Below are 22,412 nucleotides of genomic sequence, written 5' to 3' on the forward strand. Positions count from 1 at the left end.
CTCACAAATCAGTCCATCTATTACCTCTTAAAATTCCAACAGATTTATAAGTTAGTTTTTGTAAGGGGGACATACAATAACCAGCCTATTTTGAATTCTATGAGAGAACAGTACTTTCCCTGGTGGCAGCATCAAATGATCCATGAGAACAATCCAGAAAAGGATAAAGCACACACACACACTGTATCGAGAGTAAACTAATAATTGCTTTTAATGGGTCTCATTTCCACAACGAAATAGGCTACTATGATTATTTGTAGATTTTATTCTTATATTCGTTTGATTGATACAACATTGTCTGTGAACGTTCTCAATTATCCCAGTCATGGTATCCAAGGATAGTTAATCTTATGCAACTGGTACTCGTAGATCAGAAGCATCAACAACTCTGACTATGACTCCGCAGATGTTAAATCCTGGGAATCCTCACCAGACTGTCAGAACTGAAGACACCTTTCAGATGAGAGGTGAAACATCTTCAAGCCTTAACTAGCAAATCAATTTGCATAAAATTTACTTTCCACTCTTCAATTGTCCAGGTTTTTAGACGTTTTATGATGCAGGTACTGTTTTAAAGCAAGGGAGTGGACACACTGGAAAATGTCATTCCTGAAAAGCTTAGCACTGACAACCTCAGACAGTTGACCTGGACACAGCCACTTAGAATATCCATTTTTATGAGGGATTACACAGATTATGTGTCCCAAAGCTAAATCAGTTTTCTTGCTTCCCTCAATTCTATAATTTCCCTGTGTCTCAGCCGTTCCACTTTAAACAGATGGAAACAATTTCATGATAAATTACCTGAGCAAATAGCTTCTCAGGTGTCATCTAAGGCACGGTCAGTTCGTGTTGACAGCTTTGAATTGTTATTTTTCCATATATTAAAATTTTCATCAAATGACTTGAAAGGGTTCTCTACTAATATGGTCTATAAAGTTAAAGCAGAACATTTTCTTGCACCAATGTAACTTTGAGAGTTTTGTTATACATTTTGAAGTTAAACCTCTTCTAAACCTACTTCTTGCATGCTAGATCCTCTGCCGCTGAAACATGTCAAAAATATGTCTCTTTCCATGGGGGTTGTGCGTGTAAAACGACAGTAATCAAACCCCCACTGAAAAAAATTACAATATTTTACTGAGCCATCTTGAGAACTACATAGAACTTTGTAACCTGACACTCCTGGTTTAGATATTTCTTGACAAATACGTCCCACTTTTTTAATTTAGTTTTTTTGTTAAATGACCACCCCTCTACTCTGTAAGAATAATGTTTGGCATTTCTCAGGGTTCACTATTAGGCCCAGTATTTTTTCAATTTACTCACTTCCACTTGGTGACCTAATCCACAGCTGTGGTTAAGATTTTCATTCTTATGCTGACGGCACTCAGTGGGGCTCTCTAACATGGAGTCAAGTCTTCTTGCTGTTAAAGGCTAGAAGACAAACATATTCTGCTCCTGAATGTCGAGAGAACTGAAATGCTAACCTTGGACCCAAAGAAGCAATGATTGACACAGAATGTTTCAATAATCTTTGACAACTGCCCCATCTGATGTTCCACAACAGTAAAAATCTAGGTGTAGATTTGACCTCAAGTGGCCTCCTCAATAATGTTATTATATTTTTAACTCAATCAGATGAAATTTAGCCACAATTTGACCGTTCCTCAGCATGGCATCTGCTTAGTTCACACTTTTGTTACTTATAAATATTACATGCCCTGGCTTATGTATACTTAACCAACCTTATAACCCCTTACGTTTATGCGCATGCCCTAAGATCTCAATTGCTATCCCAATCCTACCGTGCTCCTTTTCTCTGGAATCAACTCCCTGTAACTGTTAAACAGGCAGAATCTCTAGCAATCTTTAAATCCTGTTTAAATAGCCATAGCTGTATGTCGAATGTGACTTATTGCTGATAAAGTGTAATTAAACACAGTCTCTGTAGTGCAGGAGAGTGATTAGGTTTAGTTTATGCTTAGATAGGCAGCGGGTCCTCTTTCTGTCCTCTTACTGTGTCATAGCACATCACCATTTGGTCCTCTTTCATACACCTACTAATCTTTCTCTTCTCTGGGAACCTTCACTCTGATGTGAGTGACCTGCTGTATCCAGAGATCTATTCTACAATGCTGCAATCACATTTCCCACATGCATTGTTGCATCGGGGGCCGTTTGTTGTTCTGTGTCTGTAAAGCCCTTTGAGACTTTGTATCTGATATCAGCCAAAACAAATGGACTTGATTCGACTTGACTTGCTATGAACCATCAAATGAACACATTGACAAGTGTTCACACATTTACAAATGTGTATTTTACAAGTAGGCACTATTCTAGCACTAAGTGCGGTCATTCAACACAGACAACTTTTTATATATGTCACTGGGTTTTATCGGAAAAGTCCCATGTATGGCATCATGTTCCTGCCATTATTCAAGAGCATCATGTGGCAGATTTACTCTGCTTGGGCTAAAACCTTTGTGTTCGGATACAGATTTTTTTCTGCTAGTGCTCAAAACATTGTGCTGACATACAGATCTGTTTGCTCGCATGGATGTCATCCACTCGCTAAAACCTCTGTTGGCATACAGAACATGCAGCATGTACAACCCTTCCAGAAGTCTCTACCACTAGGAAAGGGCTACTTTTGACCAATGAAATTATTGTTGATTTCTACTGCTGATGAATGAGTGACAAGTGCCAGGACTTGGGGTAGCGATAATTTCATTGGTCAAAACAATTTGTGGAGGACTTTTGCAGGGTTGCAACGCTGTATGTTCTGTAAGTAAGCAGAGTTTGGGCGAGCAGAAAGCAATCTGTGCAAGCAGACCGATCTGAATGCAAGCACCATGTTTCAGCACAAGCAGAGAAAATCCATGTGGAAAGTCACGCTCTCAAACTTCCACATAATGCTCTCGAATAATGCCAAGAAAATGATGCCATACCCATGCCGCAGGTTGACGCCATTTGAGAAATGCTGTTATCCTATTTTATGGCTCCTGCATGATTCACAACCACACTGAATGTTCATTCAGTCATTTTAAACCAGACAAGAAATAAATATTTCAATCATTATTAACCTGAGTTGGCACTGTTACTGGTCTATTCACATTTGGTCAAACTTTTTTTAGTATATGTTTTTATTACATGATTTCAATGAAGCCCTGTGTTATCAGATGAAGTTGTTGTACACAAGTCAGAAACAGATATCCAGTGAAGAGGTATGTCCATCTGATAGACAACCAGACAATATTGCCTCATGAGGTTGAGGGTTGATCACATTTTTGTTTTGGGATGTATCCATTGGGTTCATGATAATACAACCTGAACAGCAGCCCGTCCGTTGGAATTTGCATTTTTCTACACATCTTTATGATAAATAAAACTCCACACAGAAAACATAAATAAAACCCACTCACACACATGGTATTAAACTTTCCAAATCAAGAGGCTCTAAACAACATAGGAAGAAGAGATTTTTCATAAATGAGTACTTCATTTCTAATCTTTTACTTCACATGACCCTTTAATGGCCCTGCTTTCAGTGTTGCAGAGAGATACAGTGTAGCATTTTCAAAACTAAAATCCTCAAAATCCCAAATATTCACAACTCACTCATTGTATCAGTGCATGGTGCACGTACACAGCAGTTTAGCAGCAAGGGAAACAAAGTGTGCTTGTAAATGCTGGGGAGCAGTGGGAGCTGGGTTACTTGCAAGTACTGCCTTTGAATAATAGTGTGTGAGAAGCCACATGTGTGACTTGAGCGAGCAAATGTAAAGTTGCTCATCCTAAAACAGATTAAGAGGATGTATCTGGCCTTCATTGGCTACGTTGATATAGACGGTATCCCTTCCGGCAAAGCAGGATGAACCAGTAGACCTGTGGTGCCAGGATGCAAAAGTTGCCCACGTTGGTTGACAGTGACAGGTGGAAGGGGACACTGTAGAATGGGATATTGTAATGGCAGCCGAACATCCAGTACATGAAAGGGAAGAGGGCAATGCGGCACATAAAGAAGGTGAGCAGTACCATCCCGCCATTGGCCTTGTGAAGCCAGCAGTCCTGGAGACCCAGCTGGTTGGGGAGGAAAAAAGAAAAACGTAATTCAGACATTACTGATTTCTGACCAAATCTGCAGCATAACTGAAAACTGGCAAAATTAAAGATGATACTTGTGGCTACAGACACTATATTTATATCATAACAGCACAACTAATGACCAAAACATGAAGTCTCCTGTTGAGACACAAGACAACGGTGGTGCACACAAACACAAATGCTTTCTGTAATAAAATGTTTATCACAGGGGCAAGGCAATTTTTTCATGCCAGTCACATTACACCTCTCAACAACTTGAGTCAACAGTGCAAATCACATAAAATAAGTGCCTCATTAAAATTGATGCAAGAGATCAGCACAGTTTTTTTTCACTTTTTTCACAAACTAAAATTAGCTAAATTGACCAGCAAGTAATGGTGAATGGGGACTACTTTGAATATACTCTCTCACCTGAATAAGTATCTTCCCAAGGGAGACGAAGGGTGTGCTGACTTCTGTTAGAAACAAGCAGCCAATGAAAAAGTCCCCCTGGTCATCTCTGAAGAACTGAGGACAGAGAAAGAGCATTGCTAGTGTGCAAATAAAAATAAGCATCAACAAAATACAGGTGACATTTGAGGGAAATTTTGAGAATACCATCATTGTAATATACATATATGGTATATATGCTGAATATATGTGTATGTATGTGTATGTGTGTGTTGCGAAAGATAATGGCATCACATAGCATTACATGAGATAGCTTGAGATAATATATGTGATATATGTTTATGTATTATACACTATATACACTTTTTTTTAACAAGGTTTGATTTGTTGCTTGTATTTGTGCGTGCCATGTAGCATTATTTGCTAACTGGGGTTGTGGGGTCAGCAAACAAAATGTGTTACTTTACCAGCTGTTTCAACCTTTCTGGTACCATGCTAAGATACCAAGTTGGTAAGCGAGCATTCTCCTATTTCTCTCCTGAGCTATAGTCATTACATTAAGAGGACAATAATGTAGAACACAACAGCCCAGGATTATTTATAAGCTTAGATCTCAGTCTGGCTTGAGATATATGTGGTCCACTTACTACTAGCTTTAGTATTAGTGTCTTGTATGTGTTGTTAATATACAGAGTAATGTTTGTACAAGCTTTTCAATACTTCAAACATTTGAAATGTAGTTTTTGGCCATTTCAACAGATAGGCTCCTCTGACAAAAAGTAAGAAAACTAAACTCACAGAAGTTCTGTTCATATTGCTTCCTAATGCTCCTTATCCATGTGATCTATTGTAACTGCTTGCTGCTCTTTAGTAATGGTAAGTAAGGGTTATAACTGTCTTCAACTGTCCCCACCATTGTTTACCCACAGGTTTGCATGTGGGTAAACAATGTTGGAGACAGTTGAAGACAGTTCTCGTGGGTAAACAATGGTGGGGACAGTTGAAGACAGTTCTAACCCTAGGTGGTTTGTATACAATACTACAACAGAAGTAAGAACCTTACTATCACAGCTTGCACATAGGAATATCAGGGCAAGAGGGGAGAGAAGAGGGAGACCTGCCCTATACATAAGTAATGAATGAGGCCTTCAAATATTGACCAACAGCAGAGTGCTGGTGGTGAAATGGGTCACCTTAGAATAGGTGAGTCAGTCTTGATGGATAAGAGCACTCCAGACAAAAGCAAGCACTGTCTAGGAAGCCGGTTTAGTGTGTGCTTATGATGAATAAAGCATGAGTGGCTCCAGACGTGGCCATGCCATCTGCCCATGGAAGAATGAAACCATAGAGGGAAACTTTACACCATGGCTAACAACCTACCTAGTTTCCTCATCCCATCGCAGTTGTGAGTGATTATATTACCTTTAAACAACTGGATGTCAACACATGCTTGCCTAACCAGACGATGGTTTATGGGGCTCAATTCAATATCCACTTTACATAAACACCCATAGACCTTTTGACATTTGACTTTCATACACACTGCTAACTTCTAACATCAATGCATACTTGTTTAGTTCTCTGAACTACTCATGCGGGATTACCTGTATTGACACAATGACAGGGATAAAAAAAGAGTTTGAGATGGAAAATTAAAACTGTACCCACATTTCACATCAATACAAGTGCCTGTCTGATCGGAATATTCAGAACATCCAACAATCTGAAAGGCACTTTGTATGGAGAACACCAAGGGCTTAACATCACCTACACTTCAACACTTAAAAAATACTTGCACCTACATTTACAAACCAATTCTTCACTGCCTTATTGATACTTCTACACTTGCAAGTTGCCTACAGGATCATAGTGGGGCAGGATCATAGTGGGGGAGGAATTAGGGAAAGAGAGGGGGCAGACTGTAGCTAGAGCTGAATAATACAGGGTAATGTGATCTCATTTTGCCAAAGGCTGCCACTCCAAACAAAAGGCCAAGTTTCAATTGCACCTGGCCTGCTAACCTGGGATACTACATGGAAAGGAGTAGCAACATGCTTATGTGTAAATGTGGCTATGTATGAAAAGTAGATTATCCCTACAATTTTACGACACACAAATATTTATATTTGACACAGTGCAACTAAGAGAGATGTAACTTTAACTGCATTACGTTTTGTAAAGATATTATGAACAGAACATTTGCATCATTGATGTCAATATGGCAAAAAAACTGAAACTAATGCTACACAACAAAACTTAAATCTATTAACAAATATAAAACATGAACTAAAAAGGTAACATCTATCCCTCCATTTGAAGATAAGGGATAAAGAAGGTTTAGTTCAGGGCTTATACAGACTCCACTGTCCACTCTTGGTCAGTGATAGCGAGAGTGTAGTGAAAGGAAGGTGAACATCACCCAATTGTTCCTCTCTATCCTTCTTTAACTACCCAATATTATATCCTGTGTCTCGACTGACCACTTCTCTGGCGTATGGGCCCCACACTGTTGAATGTTGAGCTATTTTCCAAGTTCCGTGGCCCCTGAGCGCCATATTGACGCCGGGTGTGTCCCTTCTTCCCCCTGTGGATCCCTCTGCCATCTGCTTACCCCCCCCCCACCCCACAACAACCAGAAAAAAAGACTACCCTGTATTGTGCGTATATCATTCTCTCTATCTCTTCCTAAAGGGCTTTGGGCGTGGTCAGGAATTTTCCAGATGTTTCGGGCCTGGGTAAAGTCCTTTGTACTTGTATTGTATGTGCTATTGGGCTATAGAAATAAAGTTGACCTGACTTGACTTGTTTTTTCCTCCAGCTAATGCTGCAGTACCGATGTGCGATTGACACACATTGGGCTGTCAATCAGTCTTGTTCATCCATGCCAAAAGTGCAGAAACAGTCGGTTATTTAACCATCTTAATCACATGACTGACACTGTTGGTCTTACCGTGGTCGGTCTTACTCTCTGTTTAACCAGTGCAAATACTGGTTAAACAATAAAAGCACTATAACTATTGATGACTCTAAGGAATCTACTAAGGTTACAAGAAGTGTCTTAATTCTGTTTCTTCATCCAGGTAACACTGAACAACACCTTAATGTTTCACTGTCACTTGTCTATCACACAACTTGCCCCGCAAACCCATCTTCTGCAGGGGGTATACTGCACACACGCTCATGGCAATGTTCAAACACTTAACTTATAGTTCTGCATTAGTAAACACAGGTTCAGTCAGTGGTCTAACTGTTTCATAAATTGAAACAACTGTCGTGACTTATGCTGATGCCAGCCATTCTCCTATACTGTACACTCACACTAAGTAACAAGAAAAGTAAATATACAGATGCACAGATAGTACTTTTTCTGGTTTCAAAATAAAAATACTTGCCACAAATAAATCTGGAATCATATTAGAGATGAAAAGTCATTAAATACCTTCATCTACTGAATAGACAGGATTGAACAGGGAATATTCTGGACATGACAGTACAAGTTTGGTGTCATTTGTGGAGTCTATTAGTAATTTGGAAATTCTTTCCAAAAATGACCTTTGTGACCAAATCCATAAAATCAAGGGTCCACCGTACAAAGTAAAAAAAAATCTATAAATATATGGGATAATATATTTATAGATTTCCCATTTTACGTTATAATGCGTGACGGTTTTGGAGGAAAAGCCAAAATTGTGTTATAGGGCCCCTTATTTCCTCCTGAGACCCAGACATTTATTTTGTTTGCATTTTTATTTTATCCTTGCTATTTGGGATTAGTTTAACCTAATAAGTATAAATCTAAAAATAGTGATCATATATGTGAACTACATATGAAGACAAAGAGTATGAGAGTATTTTTTCCCTGTCTGCTTTGTCTTCTAGCGACCCAGGAAGGGGGGGAAGAAAAATGTGAAGACATGAGAACAACAGGTTTAAGTCCTTTTTCATATCACCTAAGACATCTCTCTCTGCCTTACCAGTGTAACAGGCAGCAGAATAGTGAGCAGGGCAATGTGATGCAACACCAGAAGAAACTCTCTTCGCACAAAAGAGTTTATGGTCCTCAGGGAATGCTGCTTGTATTCCTCGTGTCCTTTGACCTGGAAGCGGTGGTAGTGACTGAGGTACATGGCGAAGATATCATATGTCATGTAGGGCACACCATACCAGATGACAAAGTGGGGAGCCAGCCAGTTCCTGAAAAGAAAAACATTCAGTACATGTAATATTTTACAGAGCTAGCCTGTCAATTAAGCCATGTATTTCATCTACAGTCATATACCCATAGTAAAGTAAGGTTGAGTAGGGCCCCAGCATCACTTGAGTCCCTTTGTGTTAACAAAAGTCTATTAAATAATAATTTTACAGTTTTTATTTATTTTACGTTGTTATGTTTAAGCTATTATGATCTCCATTTGAGGACTAGCTTATGGATATGTTGAATATAACTGTATATATATATACTGGTGCTGTACAGGTTTTGAGAAAATTGCATATGTTAGAATCTGAAGGGCAGTTTGCTAGATATTCAAACTCTACAGAGTAGCATTGACTCTTAACATCTTAACATACTTGTCCTTGCAAGGTAATCAGTTCAGCAAATTTCAATGATACGCCAGTTTGGCCTTTTTCATTACTGCGAGTGCATCCCCACAAACTAGGCACAAATGGTCATATTATCATTCACTCAAATTCTTTTGGAAAGCACAACATTACACATCTACTTGTCAGTAGGAGTACAGTTAAATTAATCTCAATAATTAAATTCAAGAGCTGACTGACTGAGATATTAAGGTGCAAGATACATTTTGTACAAATACATATTCAACAGGAATGAAAGGCAATCAAAAAATAAACCATTAAGATTTTATTTCTAGACCTTGAAATCCTACCCATAGTATCTTGAATGATTTCTCTACCTTTACTTAGGAGATGATAATGGAAATCAATAATTGGATAATTGTGGAACTGTACTGGATCTAACTCTGCAGCTACTGAAGCTTAAGTAAAAGTTTTTGTAGTTTACTGAATCTGACCATCACATCCAGATTGTTATCCGCACCAGGTATCAGCTATACTTATTGGACACACACCTGTTTTTTTCCATCAAGGCTGAAACACTTTTAGATCATCAAGGTGGCGCCGCGAATGGCTACCTCGGTGTGTTGGTGCGCCTTGTTTCTTGTTGTTTATGTTATTTATTTACATTGTTATTTATTTGAACTCCAGTCACTGGTGGGGAGAAACAGAGCCTTTCTGCATCTTCAGTCTTGTGCTTCACGGAGACCTGGCTCGGTGAATTAACATCGGACTCGACGCAACAGCTGACAGGGTTCAAGCTGCTCAGAGCGGACTGAGACACGGAGCTCTCCGGCAAAACGAAAGGTGGAGGTATCTGATTTTATACCAAAAGTGGCTGGCACTCTGGTCGGTGCACTCGCCTACCAGATACTGTGTGTAGACCAACCCGGACTCAGAGGTAACCTCAGAGGTAACCTCAGTCACAAACTTCCTAAATACAGACAGTTTATTAAATGTCCAACCAGAGAGGAGAACACCCCAGATCACTGTTACACTACAGTCAGTGGGGCTTACCGCGCTGTCCCCCATGCTGCACTGGGACACTGGGACCACGCCGTGGTCCGTCTGATTCTTAGATACAGGCAGAAACTGTGTAAACCTGTTGTAAGGACATCTAAGAAGTGGACCAATGAGGCGCTGGAGAACCTTCAGGTGTGCTTGGACTGCACTGGCTGGGACCTTTTCAGGACTGATACCGACAGTCTGGACGAGTACACAGAGGCTATGAAGTCATACATCAGCTTCAGGGGGGTACAAGCCTAAACCCCCTTAGTCCATAAATGACCTGTGCCTTGCAAACAGGCTAAACTTCGTTGCACCTCAAGTGCACAGTATGATTTTGAAGAGGAAAAGACACAAGTGAATAAGAGATAAAAACAGTCACAGTCGGAGCAAAGCAGAATATTTACAACTCTGTACCTTAAAAAAACTACTGAGGACCATTATGAAGTTCTACAATACATGTGTTTCAGGCCCTATGTACAACTTGAATTGAGCAGAACAGTATGGGTTAAAGCCCTGTTGGTGAAGGGGGGCGAATTGGAGATTAGCAGCCTGAAGCTGGGCCCAACCAGTTCTGCCAGCTGCCTCAGTAGGATTAATTGGCTAGCATTAGCTTAGTGTAACACTCTTTCAAAATGGGAAGCCAATACTAACTCTAACTTGCTGACAGGTGGTCAAAGCAGGGCTTGGGTCTAAGCAGCAAGTGGCTTAAGGTCAGGTGTGGAGAGAAAATAATTTCACAAAATAAAACCGTTACTGCAGTATTACACAACAACCGTTCACCTTCCCAAATGAGCTGTGAATTCAGCTTTGATTAAGTCAGAATCTTACAAAAGTCATATTTGCATTTGGAACAATAACAAATATCATGAAATTTAATTGAATTGTAATATGATCTGATGAGAACTGCTGCAAACTGTTTTTTATCCATAGTTAGGTTGTTTGCTTTGCTCACACTCACAAGATACACACAACACACACACCTATTAATAAACATCATGTATTAATAAAGTAATGTATTGTATAGGCCATCTTGTTTAAGATTTAAGCTAAAATAGTAGTGATCATCAGTGTCTGGAAATTGAGTTCCACTGCTCTGTGAATATGACCCAAATCATGTTGAGCCATTTCAATCCACATATATCCATGTTCCCCACACAGCTTGGCTTTAATTCCAACTGAAAAAGGGGCTGAGTATGTGTTTGACTCAGTAAGGTATAAGGGAAGCAGCTGTTGTGTTTTTTTCCCAGGTGTGTGTCATCTACAATGGACATATTATACTTCCAGCCAAGTGATTTATGTCAAAGTTTTATTGCAATGAAATGTTGGGCATTAAAGATGAAGCGGAAACCTGTGTGCCGCGATCCAACTTGTCTTAATTAGTCCCAAAAAATATTATTTACCTCTGGCCCGCCCCCCCTGCCATCGGTGTATGAATGGGAGAAAGTAAGGTCATATAAATGGGTAAAAGTAAGGTCATTCAAGCACTTTGGATAAAAGCACTCTATCTGTTATGTAAGTACAGAGGGACACGTGTGTGAGTGTGTGCAGGAGTGGGAGAAAGAATGTACAGACTGACACAGGTCTGCTGATTTAAAAATCGCCGCTCTGCGTTTGACTGATAACGCCACTGAGCTTGTCCCACCACAGTTGCTGTGATTGTAAAGCATTGTGCTTGTGTATTACATAAAGCTAAATTTAACGCCAACCAAGCAATCGTAAAAGAGAACAACAGTGCAACCCACTCATTCAGCTTTGTTGTGCATGAATCGCTTGGCTGTGTCACATCAGCATTTCCAAAGAGCTACCCCTTTTGCGCTGGCCACCCTTGAACAATGAGGCATCGTCTTCACATTTATCCACTCCTGCCTAGAGCACTATTTTTCTTTTCCAATTTTTTCATACTGTGGAGATTATTCTTTGTAAGAGAGATCTGTTTTGATTTGATTTTTTTTGAAGATGCATTTTCAAGTGTGTACACATAAGTGTATAAGTGTGCAGCAAATAAGACTGGTACAGTAAGACATGTAGACACATAAACACATATGGAGGTGGATTGGGGCGCACAAGCCATCTATTCCACCACCCCAAACAACATTCCTTGGAGTACAGAGACCGCATGGAATTGTGTGGGTTATTCTCAATAAATATCAAAATATACTGTACACTGAATACTGGTTGAAAAAATAGCATTAACTCTCTGAGACCCACAACCCGCAGGTGGGTTTGAAAGGCCTTATTTAAAAGATTGCCAAAACCACGCCAATTATCTTTGCCAGAGTTGCAAAATTGGAAATATTCGTTAGTCTCCTCTTTCTGACAGTTCTTGAAGTTCTTGAATTATCATAATGTATCGCTACAATATTCTGCATTATATTATGTTATGTGATGATAATATTATACATATATAATCATAAATGTTATAAAGAGCCGATGATGACGCCACAAGACCCATCGCTCCCCTGCCCTATTCTGCTCAACCATCAACCCCTTCACCACAGAAATGTGGAATGTAAAAATGGAAATATTTCAGTATGTATAGCTTGTGGAGTCCCCATTTTCACAACACCCGTGAACACTTGTTGTATGTTGTATATACAGTATAATTTCCATCTTTTTAAAATAACAACTAAGAAATTACATGTTTCTTTCTGTTTCTGCGATTTATGACATACCTTTGTTATACTGTACAAAATGTTTTGAGTGCCTCTTTTTAACTATGATTGTGTTGTTTCCATGGAGGTGCAGCTTTTGCCAAAGCAGTGAAAAATGGGGCCCCATTGAGTAAAAATGTGACAGGTGCAAAAAACTGTACCAGAAACTGCTTGGGGCTCTGAGGGTTGATATTTTTTGCCCAGATTGCCCACAACTACCAGGTACTATTGCTTGAGAGAGCAAAGTGACAGATACTTCAAAACTAATTCAATTAAATAAACTCATAGGCTTCAATCACAATCACATATATTGATGAATAACACAAGTAAACCAACTAAAGTTCAGAACATCAACACGACTTCATACTGCTATAAATAACTCTCGGAATAAATGAGTTATTTATTTTTGTATTGAGGTGTTTTAATGAATAGCTTACCTGTTGTGCAAGTAAGGAACTACTGTTGTTGTGCCTCTCTCGGGGCAAATGCTAAAATAGGTTAACAACAGGCGTTTGTAAATGACGAAAGATGGTTGCATGCATTCCCGTAATCAAAAATGTGTCCTGTATCATACTCTATTGGACTCGGCAAAGCAAGTACGATTGGAATCCTGCGTATTGCTGGCCCCCTGTTTTTCTTTGCATGCTAAATTGAACTTACACACTTGTGTGTTTGTGTGTGTGGGCAGGGTAGAAACCTAGGTGAACAGACAGAGGGAGAATTCAAGCCTGTCACATTAAACACTCTTGATTTAGGATATTGGAATGGTTCAGAGCAGTTCCAAAATTGTATTGAACTCAAATCCAATACTGAGGAAATGGGCTTTCATGTATTGGGGCAGCACAAGATGGTCTTATGACTGAGTGGGAAGCACAAAACATTGAGGAGATTAGGTGACTGGGCACTAATAAGGCCAAGCTTGGATAAGTATAAGCTTGCAAAAATGTAGGAAAACAATAAAGCCCCCATAGAGTTTCTACCTATTCCAAAAATACTTTCTCATGCTTTTTCTCAAGTGATTATTTCAAAATGTTCAGTCTGTATCTGGATCCACACATAGCATTAGACTAATGCTAATGGCACATGGAGATTATGTGCCACATGGAGATTGGAAAATTTAGGGCTTCAATAAAGAATAAATACACAATTATTGTTACTTTAGCACCGCCTGCAGATGTCATGTCACTCCCACTCCTTTGATTCTGTTTAGGAGTAGAGATACAATTGTCTTACTACTGTTATGTCTTCCTTTCCTGTGGTCTAACATGATCAAAGTTAATCTAAATCTGTGCATTCAGGGTTCTAGAGTGGAACCATTTGTTGCATTTTGCAGCTATTTTGGAGGCAGTGCTGCTAACATATACATTGCATTGTAAATAAAGGAACATTTGTTTTGGTGATTAAAGCTCCAAGATTAACTCGCCGCGTGTGTTAAATAAACGTCAGCCTTTAAGTTTACAGCTGCTTGTTTTGCATGCATTCTTCAAACTGTTGGCCAATCATATTAATTCTTGTGCATTCTGTTTGACAGCGTGATGTGTGTATGTGTACAAATGAACACATGAAACTGGGCATCGAACTTGTTACCAAAGGACTTGTGACTTCAGGAGTCTTTATTTTTTGAAGAATTTGTAATTCCGTTAGATTTTTATAAAGATACAAAATGTATTCAAAAAAATAAAAAAAATATTGCCTGTTGTGTGCATTCTTATATCTCACAAGTTTGAAACTCACTTTAAGTAGCCTACCATTGATTTAAAAAAGGCAAAGGTGTACATGCTAAGCACAGGCCCCTTCAGCCCCCTGATCCACTTGCCACACAGCCAACACTCTCACAACCAGTAATATCAATTCAGTATTTATATCTCCTGTTAGTCATAGTTATGTTACCAGTTTGTGAAAATCATTTGATTTGCAGTCTGGCCATTATCCTAGTTGCCTTGCGTGACCCAGTTTGGTATATTGTATTTTTCAAGGTAACCCAGATCCAGCCTGCCTTCCAGGTCTGCTGACACAGCCGTAATGGCATCAAGGGAATGTGCTCACACTGATCTGTCTTCATGAGTCCCACACGTAGTGTCAATGATTTTGCTTGAATAAATAGAATCTCATATCTCTAAACAGGTAGATGGCTTAGTTACAATAATATTATTCTTGGAATGCCAAACATCACATCAGGTGATAGACATCCATGCAGATTGTGGGCGGCTCAGTGTCAAGAGATCCTGCCACAGGTAAAAAATCACTTCCATTAATTTACTCTGCACAGTAACAGGTATTGACAGAATCTTATAAATATGCAAAAGGTGAAACTTTTTTAATCTACACTGACTGTAGATGTGCTTAGGGAATGGTGCATTATTTTGGCCAAACAGAATTTTTCTAAAATCTACAAGTCAACCTATTGATCAAGAAACCTTGAAAAATGTGAGGCACACACGACCAATTTTGACGTTCAAAGGGAAACGTCATAGTGGACACAGCTGCTAAGAAAAGCCGCAAAACACAAGATCACAGTTCAATGTGTTGATGTGAATCCTCATTGACACCAACAGCTGTCTTACAAGAGCTGCAAGCCAGAGCGACTCAGGACGAGAAAGCCGCCAGGAGGAAAGCAGGTTGTATAATCACTGCCAAAGTTTTTTAAACCATGTTTGCATATCTGCTTTTTTATATGTATCATAGAGCTAGTGCTGGCACAGTGGGGAGGGAAAAACAACTTCTACCCTTCACCCAATATTGTGTGTACTTACTCACATACACAAGCAGGTGAAAAGCGCTTTGAAACTTTCTTAAACCTCCCAAACAGAGATCAGAGCGGAGATGACCGCAGCAATGACAGCTGTTTGTTGGTCATAGGATGTTACTGCAAGCAGAGGCAAAATCAGGGGGCATTATAAGTACTGCTGACCACAGAAATAGCAATTAAAGTTAAAGGGAAAGCCACCTGGATCCAAGCCAGCCACTGCAAGGAAACTTTCGAAGCCGCCACAGAGGAAGGGGTGAAACAGCATCCGCCTCCATCAGTAGCATCCAAACCCCAACTAAGTGACGTGCAGAGTAATAAGTGATAGCTGGAGCCAATCCCAGCTGTCAGAGGCCGAGGGGGGTTCACCCTGGAAAGGTTGGCAGACCATCACAGGGCGAGCATGACTGGACTGGACTGGACATGACACTTTCCAGCCAAGGAGGAGTTGGTCTCATGATCAGGACTGATTATTCCACTTACGTACATTGACTCATGTTTTCTCCCACCTGAGTAATCTGTTGCATGAACAGAAAAGCCAGCGTCAGTCAGCTCCTGACGGATGGAGCTGGTGGTCTTAGCTGACCCCTGGCAGTTGAAAGCTATATTGATGACGATTTTGACAACTCTGTTAATGATACTTGTGTTCCAGTTATTGATTTGCCGCGTTAGTACTTGTGTAAAAAGCTCTCATTGCTTCTCTCATTAGGTCTACTCTTGGACATGTGAATGTGCCTAATGAAGTTGAAGTCCTGGTTCAACCCCAGAGTGGTCCCCACAATTTTTTGATCTCGATGTTATTTTGACTCTAATCTCTAATAATTCCAACCCGAACGCTTCATAGGACACTGAATTAAACCTACCAAATCACAAGTTTGTGCATTTTCGAACTCCTACCACAATATCTTATATTTACATTTGTGAATCTATATTTTGGTGTCTAGTGAGCTTATTACTGTTTACAGAGGGCAACAACAATTTATCATTTTCCCCCTTCACTGTCACTTGTACATTTTTAAATGAGAATAAACAGCGCTGTTTTTCAGCTCTTATTTTAGACCATATTTTACATCCATTCATCATTAAAGCATTGATAAACACATAAATGATGGAGGAAAAAATATTAGCATCTAAATGGTGCTCCTAAAATCGAAGTTGAGTGGAGCTGTAGAAAGAGACATTGTTATATCTAAAACACATTATATCTTTAGTCATACAGTTGTCAAGTTATCCTAACAATTAAATGACAATCAAATCATAAATCATATGACACAGGGAAATGTTCTATAGACAAGCAATAAATACACAATTAGATAAAAAAACAAAGGCTAGGAAGCATATAGATCACAGTAAAACACTTAGTCAATATAGTAAGATTCTTTTGGGGAATAACGATTACTTTTCCAAGTAGGGAAAACATATCAATACCCTGATGGCAGCACTCCCTGAAATGTGCTCTGATACACTCACTACTGGTTATCCTGCAATTGTTTTTTTGGGTCGAAAAAGAACCACTAGATACCCAAATACAATAAATTATTCTGTCCTTGCCGAAAAGGGATCATTCTATCTCTCGTTCTCTATGAAACGGCAGATAATTGCTTGAGATGAAAAAAAATACTGCCTAAAATAATTACTGTAATACTGGGGTTTTGTTGTTTTAAGTGAGCAGTGTTCTCAAGTACTTTCACAAATCAACAATTCAACACTTTGACCTCTCTATGAACTTACTCCTATCATACCAGGTACCTCATTACATCACAAACATGAAATGCACTCTAACCTGTCATTAATGACATTGCCCCAGCACGATGACACAATGATGACTCCTGCTGTGGTTGCCATGACTGCATGGATGAAGGACACAAGTCTGAAAAAGAACAAAAAAAAAACATAAACAAACCACACATAGTGAGACATCGGTGAGAACATGTCAAACAGTAGACCTTCTTATTAATGAAACATGTTAAAGGTAGATACTCTAACTGCATTTCATTATCTGGATGAAATGATTTGCCAGGTTACTAGTGGCAACTGATTTGAAAGCATTATTTTAAGAGAGTCCAGGCACATTACCCCCACACCCTGCTGCATGAATGGGGGTGTAATGTACTGTATATATACTATAAACAGTAGTAAGTAGTACAGTACATTTGTGAGTCATCATATGAGTGTTTTGAAATACATTGATGTTCACAATTGATGTTTTTTTTATAGAAAACAATGTTTGGGATGAAGAAACAGAAGTATAACAGTGTGATGCCCATTGACATGACAATGAGCATACAGTTGTGGAACATTTTTGCGATTGTTTTTTTATACAGAACGAAAGAGATGCATGCAGTTATTACATGCACACACACTAACACAATGCAATACACACACACATCCGAAACTGTGCCCCCTTCCTACACACACATGCACCAGAGGGAGCATCGCAGGCAGCCGGGGGTTGGGTGCCTTGCTCAAGGGCACCTCTGCAGTGTCAACTTTTGGCAACTCTTTGGCTACCAGTCCACAGGGGTGACTCGAACCGGCCACCCTCCGGTTCCCAAGCCCAGTCCCCTAAGGACTCCGCACAAAGGTGGGCGGGATTTCCCCATATAGAGGACTGTCTGCAGCGATCCACTATCAAGACTAGGGATTTAGGTCATTTAGAGTTTTGTGTGGTCATCTCCAGACGGGAGCTGTAATAACTCCTGTGCTACTGTCTGACAAGCGCTGGGAAACACTTTTTATTCCATGCATGTCCACAGTACAACTCACACACAACAACAGAGGAACTCCTGCAATAGTTTTCCGGTGGACTGACCACAATGTAGTGAGGACTTTACACACAAGTGTACAATGAACACAAAGTAATAATTATTCTTAAAAATTGACAGACAGACAGAGAAAGAGATAGATGGATAGATAAATCGATAGTTGCTGCCGATAACAGTGGATTATGTCGACACACAGCAAAATAAAATATAAGCACGTAGGTAATAATACGTGTTGTGTCTAAGTAAGATGTAAGCATCAAGATAAGGCAGATCAATATGGATATCATTAAAACAAAAACAAATGATAGGAAAGCAGTATAATGCTGTAGCGTTTTGTGTAACAAGGAAGACATGAACACATGGTATATTACACTAACTATATTATAACATGTCATACATGTAAATAAACAGGGAAGCCCAATGAGTGTATGAAGATAGCTTCTCCAATTCCTGCTCTTTCCAAACCATTAGAGCCTTTGATTGTGGATTGCATGGGTCCTTTGCAGCTCCAGTTTTGGCAGCTGCTCAGGAGAAAGTGAAGGCCTGGTATGACTGTAAGGCTGAACATTGTCAGTTAGCCTTACTCCTTCTTGTTATACTCCATTCCAGGCTAAATTTGTTGGTCTTTAAATTTCAGATGAAAGATATTTATTTGCAACTACATAGAGTAAAATCAAACAAAAGATAAACTTATATTTGCTTTCACAAAGACATCCTCACTGATCCACTCACTTCACTATTGACTCTACAAATTGCACCCTATTTACTCAATCCCGTAATAGATTCTTCCAGATGTACAGTTATCTAATTGTAAACTGATATCTGATCACAACCCGAACAACAAACAAAATGTCCAGATGGCACACCTCTTCCACACACTCTTGAAAAGACACACCTGTATCAGTAAAGATCCGTAAAGAAAGTTTGACCTGTGAACACCAGTGTGCTAGTTTAAAAAGATAGGTACTCAAAGACAACATGACTGAGCTTTGACCCAAGCATGCACAACAACACACATTTTGTAAGATAATGTTTATCAGTCATTTTAGACAGAATGATAGATGTGATAGGCTCTGGTGAAACAGTCCCCTTCAGATTGCAGTGTGTTGCTGTGCATCCTTCAAAAGCAAATATAGCAAATACTAATTAGTTTTGGGTCGCTGATCAAATGTTGTTGTTTGGGGGAAGGTACTTGAAGTAAGGATCAATTAGACTGGTAAGACACAGCAAAAAGTAGTTAATGTGTAATTATAACATATACTGTTATGTTCAAACAAGGTTCAAACTCCAGGCATAGACTGCATTCCCATAGAACTCTATTTAGCTCTTTGGGATATCCTCCGACCAATTTTTGTTAAATACAACAAATTATAACATTAATCAAGGCATTTTACACAACGACCTGAGTACAGCATTGATGATAGTCATCGCTAAACCTGGAAAGGCCCCACTGGAATGCTCCAACTATTGAGGAAATGCACATAGCAAGCAGACTAGAGACTGTGATGTGAGAGCAAAGATCAAACTGGAATCCTGAAAAGATATTTGGGCATCTGATAACAGCTGTTGATTGTTGTACATATTGAAAGAGGCCCATAAAATTCCCTGTTGGTGTGGCTTTTTATTCTTGGATGCTGAAGGGGTTTCCCATTGACTAGAATGGCCCTACCTCTGGGAAGTTCTTGAAGAATTTGAAACTTTGGGGAAAATAAATCCATATGATTCAAGCTCAGAATCTGAACAAAACTGGGAAATAACTATGGGGTGCCCGGATGCCAGGGACATAAGTCAGCTTTATTCAGTTCTATCAACTCCCGGAAGCTGTGATGTAAGTAGACGCCCTCTCCATGAAGCTAAGTAGTACAAAGCGAAACATCCAATCCTTTATAAGCTAATATGCAGTCTTTGAGCGTTTCTGTACCTGGAAATATAGTGGGAAAAGAGAAATGTAACCAGAGGCTGTTGGGGCTAACCCTAACCCTGATAACCACCAATGTGCACCCAAAGAACTTCATTGCTAAGCTAACGGAGAGAAGAAATGTAATTGATTTTTTTAGTTCATTGTTACCGTTTGCTAATGGTGACAGTTTTTCCATGAAAGATTAAAAATGATAAGGCTCATCCAAACAAAATGATTTGATCTGTTCTCTCCGGACTAGATCTCTGCTTGTGTTGTACGGGAACCTCATATGTACGTCACTTTGGATAAAACTTCTGCTAAATGACTCAATGTAAACATAAATTTGAGGTCCTCCATGCGGGTCAAATGCATTTTATGTAGTGTTAAGTGTGTGTAATGAAATAGACCAACTACATGATGATGGTATTCTTTGCTAACTATTTTCATTATAAGAAATGTATTACTCTCATTGGTTTTATTTGACTGGATTATTGGACATGGCATGGCAGTGTGATAGACGTCTAGTTTGGACAAGCTTTTTGGATTGTTTGGCATCCCAAAGCTAACATGGACTATGTCTTGCAACAGTGTAGCAGAGCTAACAAAAAGAAAATGAACTGAGCGCATGAGCATGACAAACCCTGTGGTGTGGAGGCTTGTACATTTCCATCAGATAAGCATGAGAAACATTACCTAGGAGTACAGTTCAGTGTTAGCCAGTGTGTAGCTAACTCAGCAGTTAGCCCTGGCCAGAGGACAGAGGAGGATTAGCTGGAGTGACAGCCCACAAATGAGCACTGAACTGAAATCTGCACGTGCATGTATGCATGTGTGTGTGTGTGTGTGTTGGGGGGGGGGGGGGGGGGGTCTTAAAGAAAATGCTCTTAGAGCTGCACATGTTTCGTTGGGTTTGTTAACTTGAATGAACACAAATGCCATGTCCAATTGGGTCAGTCCAGATTCTCCTCATAGATCTTTGTGATGATCCTATTAAGTGCAGTCCACAAAAGAATGCCTGTGGAAATCCAATAATGAGAACCCATAGATGCTATCATATGCTACCAAATAATTTGCCATAAAACATGATGGAACTCATTCACTTGTTATGGAACAAAGGATGCTTAGAGTGATATTATTTATCATTTGAAATATTCTCCTGTGATACCACGAAAATAATCCCAAAATAATATTGGAATGTTTTTGCTTTGATAGCTACAAAACATCTAGAAATCTCTTCAAATTATGGAAATGTCTGACAGTGATATTGTTGACCTTTTATAAGTGGTTAATTACACTAAAGGAACCAGTAGTAGTATTAGTTGCTGTGCTATACTCTACGGGTGCTATACGCTATGGGTGAAAGATAATTGGCTTGTATCAATGAAAAAATGGCAACAAATATGGCAGAATAGCCATACAATATTCAAACTTCAACGAAATAAAAAGGAATAGCGGAACGGGAAGAACACAATCCACTGGAACAATGCTTGAATACGACAAAAAATGCTGCTTAAATGAGCTAAGGAGTGTTGGATGGGTAGCCTTTAGCGTCTGGGATGTTGTTGTATGTGGTTTATTGCAGTCGATTTACCTCTCGCTGACCAGAACCACGTCGGCATCGCTCCAGAGTTTGAAAACACACGGTAGGATTCCCCTGAAGGCGAGAAACAATCCAGGGAAAAGTACGGCGCCACTCAGCAAAACTTGCAACATCCTGCATTTGTTGTTTTACACTTAACAGCCTTACTAGCTTTCTCCCCCTCTGTGTGTGTGTGTGTGTGCGTATGTGTGTGTGCTGTGTGTGGTATGTGTGTGTGTGTGTCTGTGCTATATGTGCTATGTGTGTGTTTGTGTGTGTGTCTGTGTAACCCGCTCAGTCGTTCACACGCGATATAGTGGCATTTTCCTGTGACCGTCGTCTTTCTCCATTTCCACACGCTGTGACACTCGCCAGTCCGACCACCTTCTAGCCACACCGTAAAGATCACGCTATACTTCCTGTTCAGACTACCAAAATAAAAGTCTCAGGCAGCCTTTAATTGAAACCTTCCTGTGCGAAATGTGTAACAGAAACGGCGAGGCAGAAATTGCACCCCACAAATCTAATCAATGTATTTCTATAGCCCAATGTCATACAACATACAATCCGAAGATGGGCTTTTAACTATAGAATATAAAAAACAAACCATAACAATGTCCACATGAGATTAAAAGATGCATATTGTCGCCATGTTGTGTGTTCTCAAACTGTGTATTAATAGTGACATTAT

The 22,412-nt window shown here is 39.6% G+C and overlaps 1 protein-coding gene across 1 annotated transcript; it reads right to left on the bottom strand.

The window, feature by feature from the left end:
- Positions 1-685: 685 nt before the first annotated feature.
- tlcd3a (TLC domain containing 3A) lies at positions 686-22,135 on the bottom strand. Its single transcript, XM_076161358.1, has 5 exons — positions 21,734-22,135; positions 17,261-17,347; positions 8,472-8,691; positions 4,519-4,614; positions 686-4,083 (listed from the first exon to the last, which is right to left on the bottom strand). The coding sequence occupies exons 1-5, from the start codon at positions 21,853-21,855 to the stop codon at positions 3,829-3,831; spliced, it is 780 nt and encodes a 259-aa protein (XP_076017473.1). The 5' UTR covers positions 21,856-22,135; the 3' UTR covers positions 686-3,828.
- Positions 22,136-22,412: the final 277 nt, after the last annotated feature.

This window comes from Genypterus blacodes, unplaced genomic scaffold (assembly GCF_046128005.1).
Source record: "Genypterus blacodes isolate CSIRO-AG114 ecotype Tasmania unplaced genomic scaffold, CSIRO-AGI_Gbla_v1 ptg000111l_1, whole genome shotgun sequence".
In the NCBI taxonomy this organism is placed as follows: Eukaryota; Metazoa; Chordata; class Actinopteri; order Ophidiiformes; family Ophidiidae; genus Genypterus; species Genypterus blacodes.

Coding starts and splice junctions, on each gene's coding strand:
- tlcd3a (XM_076161358.1), bottom strand. CDS start 21,855: ATGTTGCAAGTTTTGCTGAGTGGCGCCGTACTTTTCCCTGGATTGTTT. Junction 8,692..17,260: donor GGCAATGTCATTAATGACAG/GTTAGAGTGCAT, acceptor TTTTCTTTTCAG/GAACTGGCTGGCTCCCCACT. Junction 4,615..8,471: donor TTCTGCTGCCTGTTACACTG/GTAAGGCAGAGA, acceptor CTCTGTCCTCAG/TTCTTCAGAGATGACCAGGG.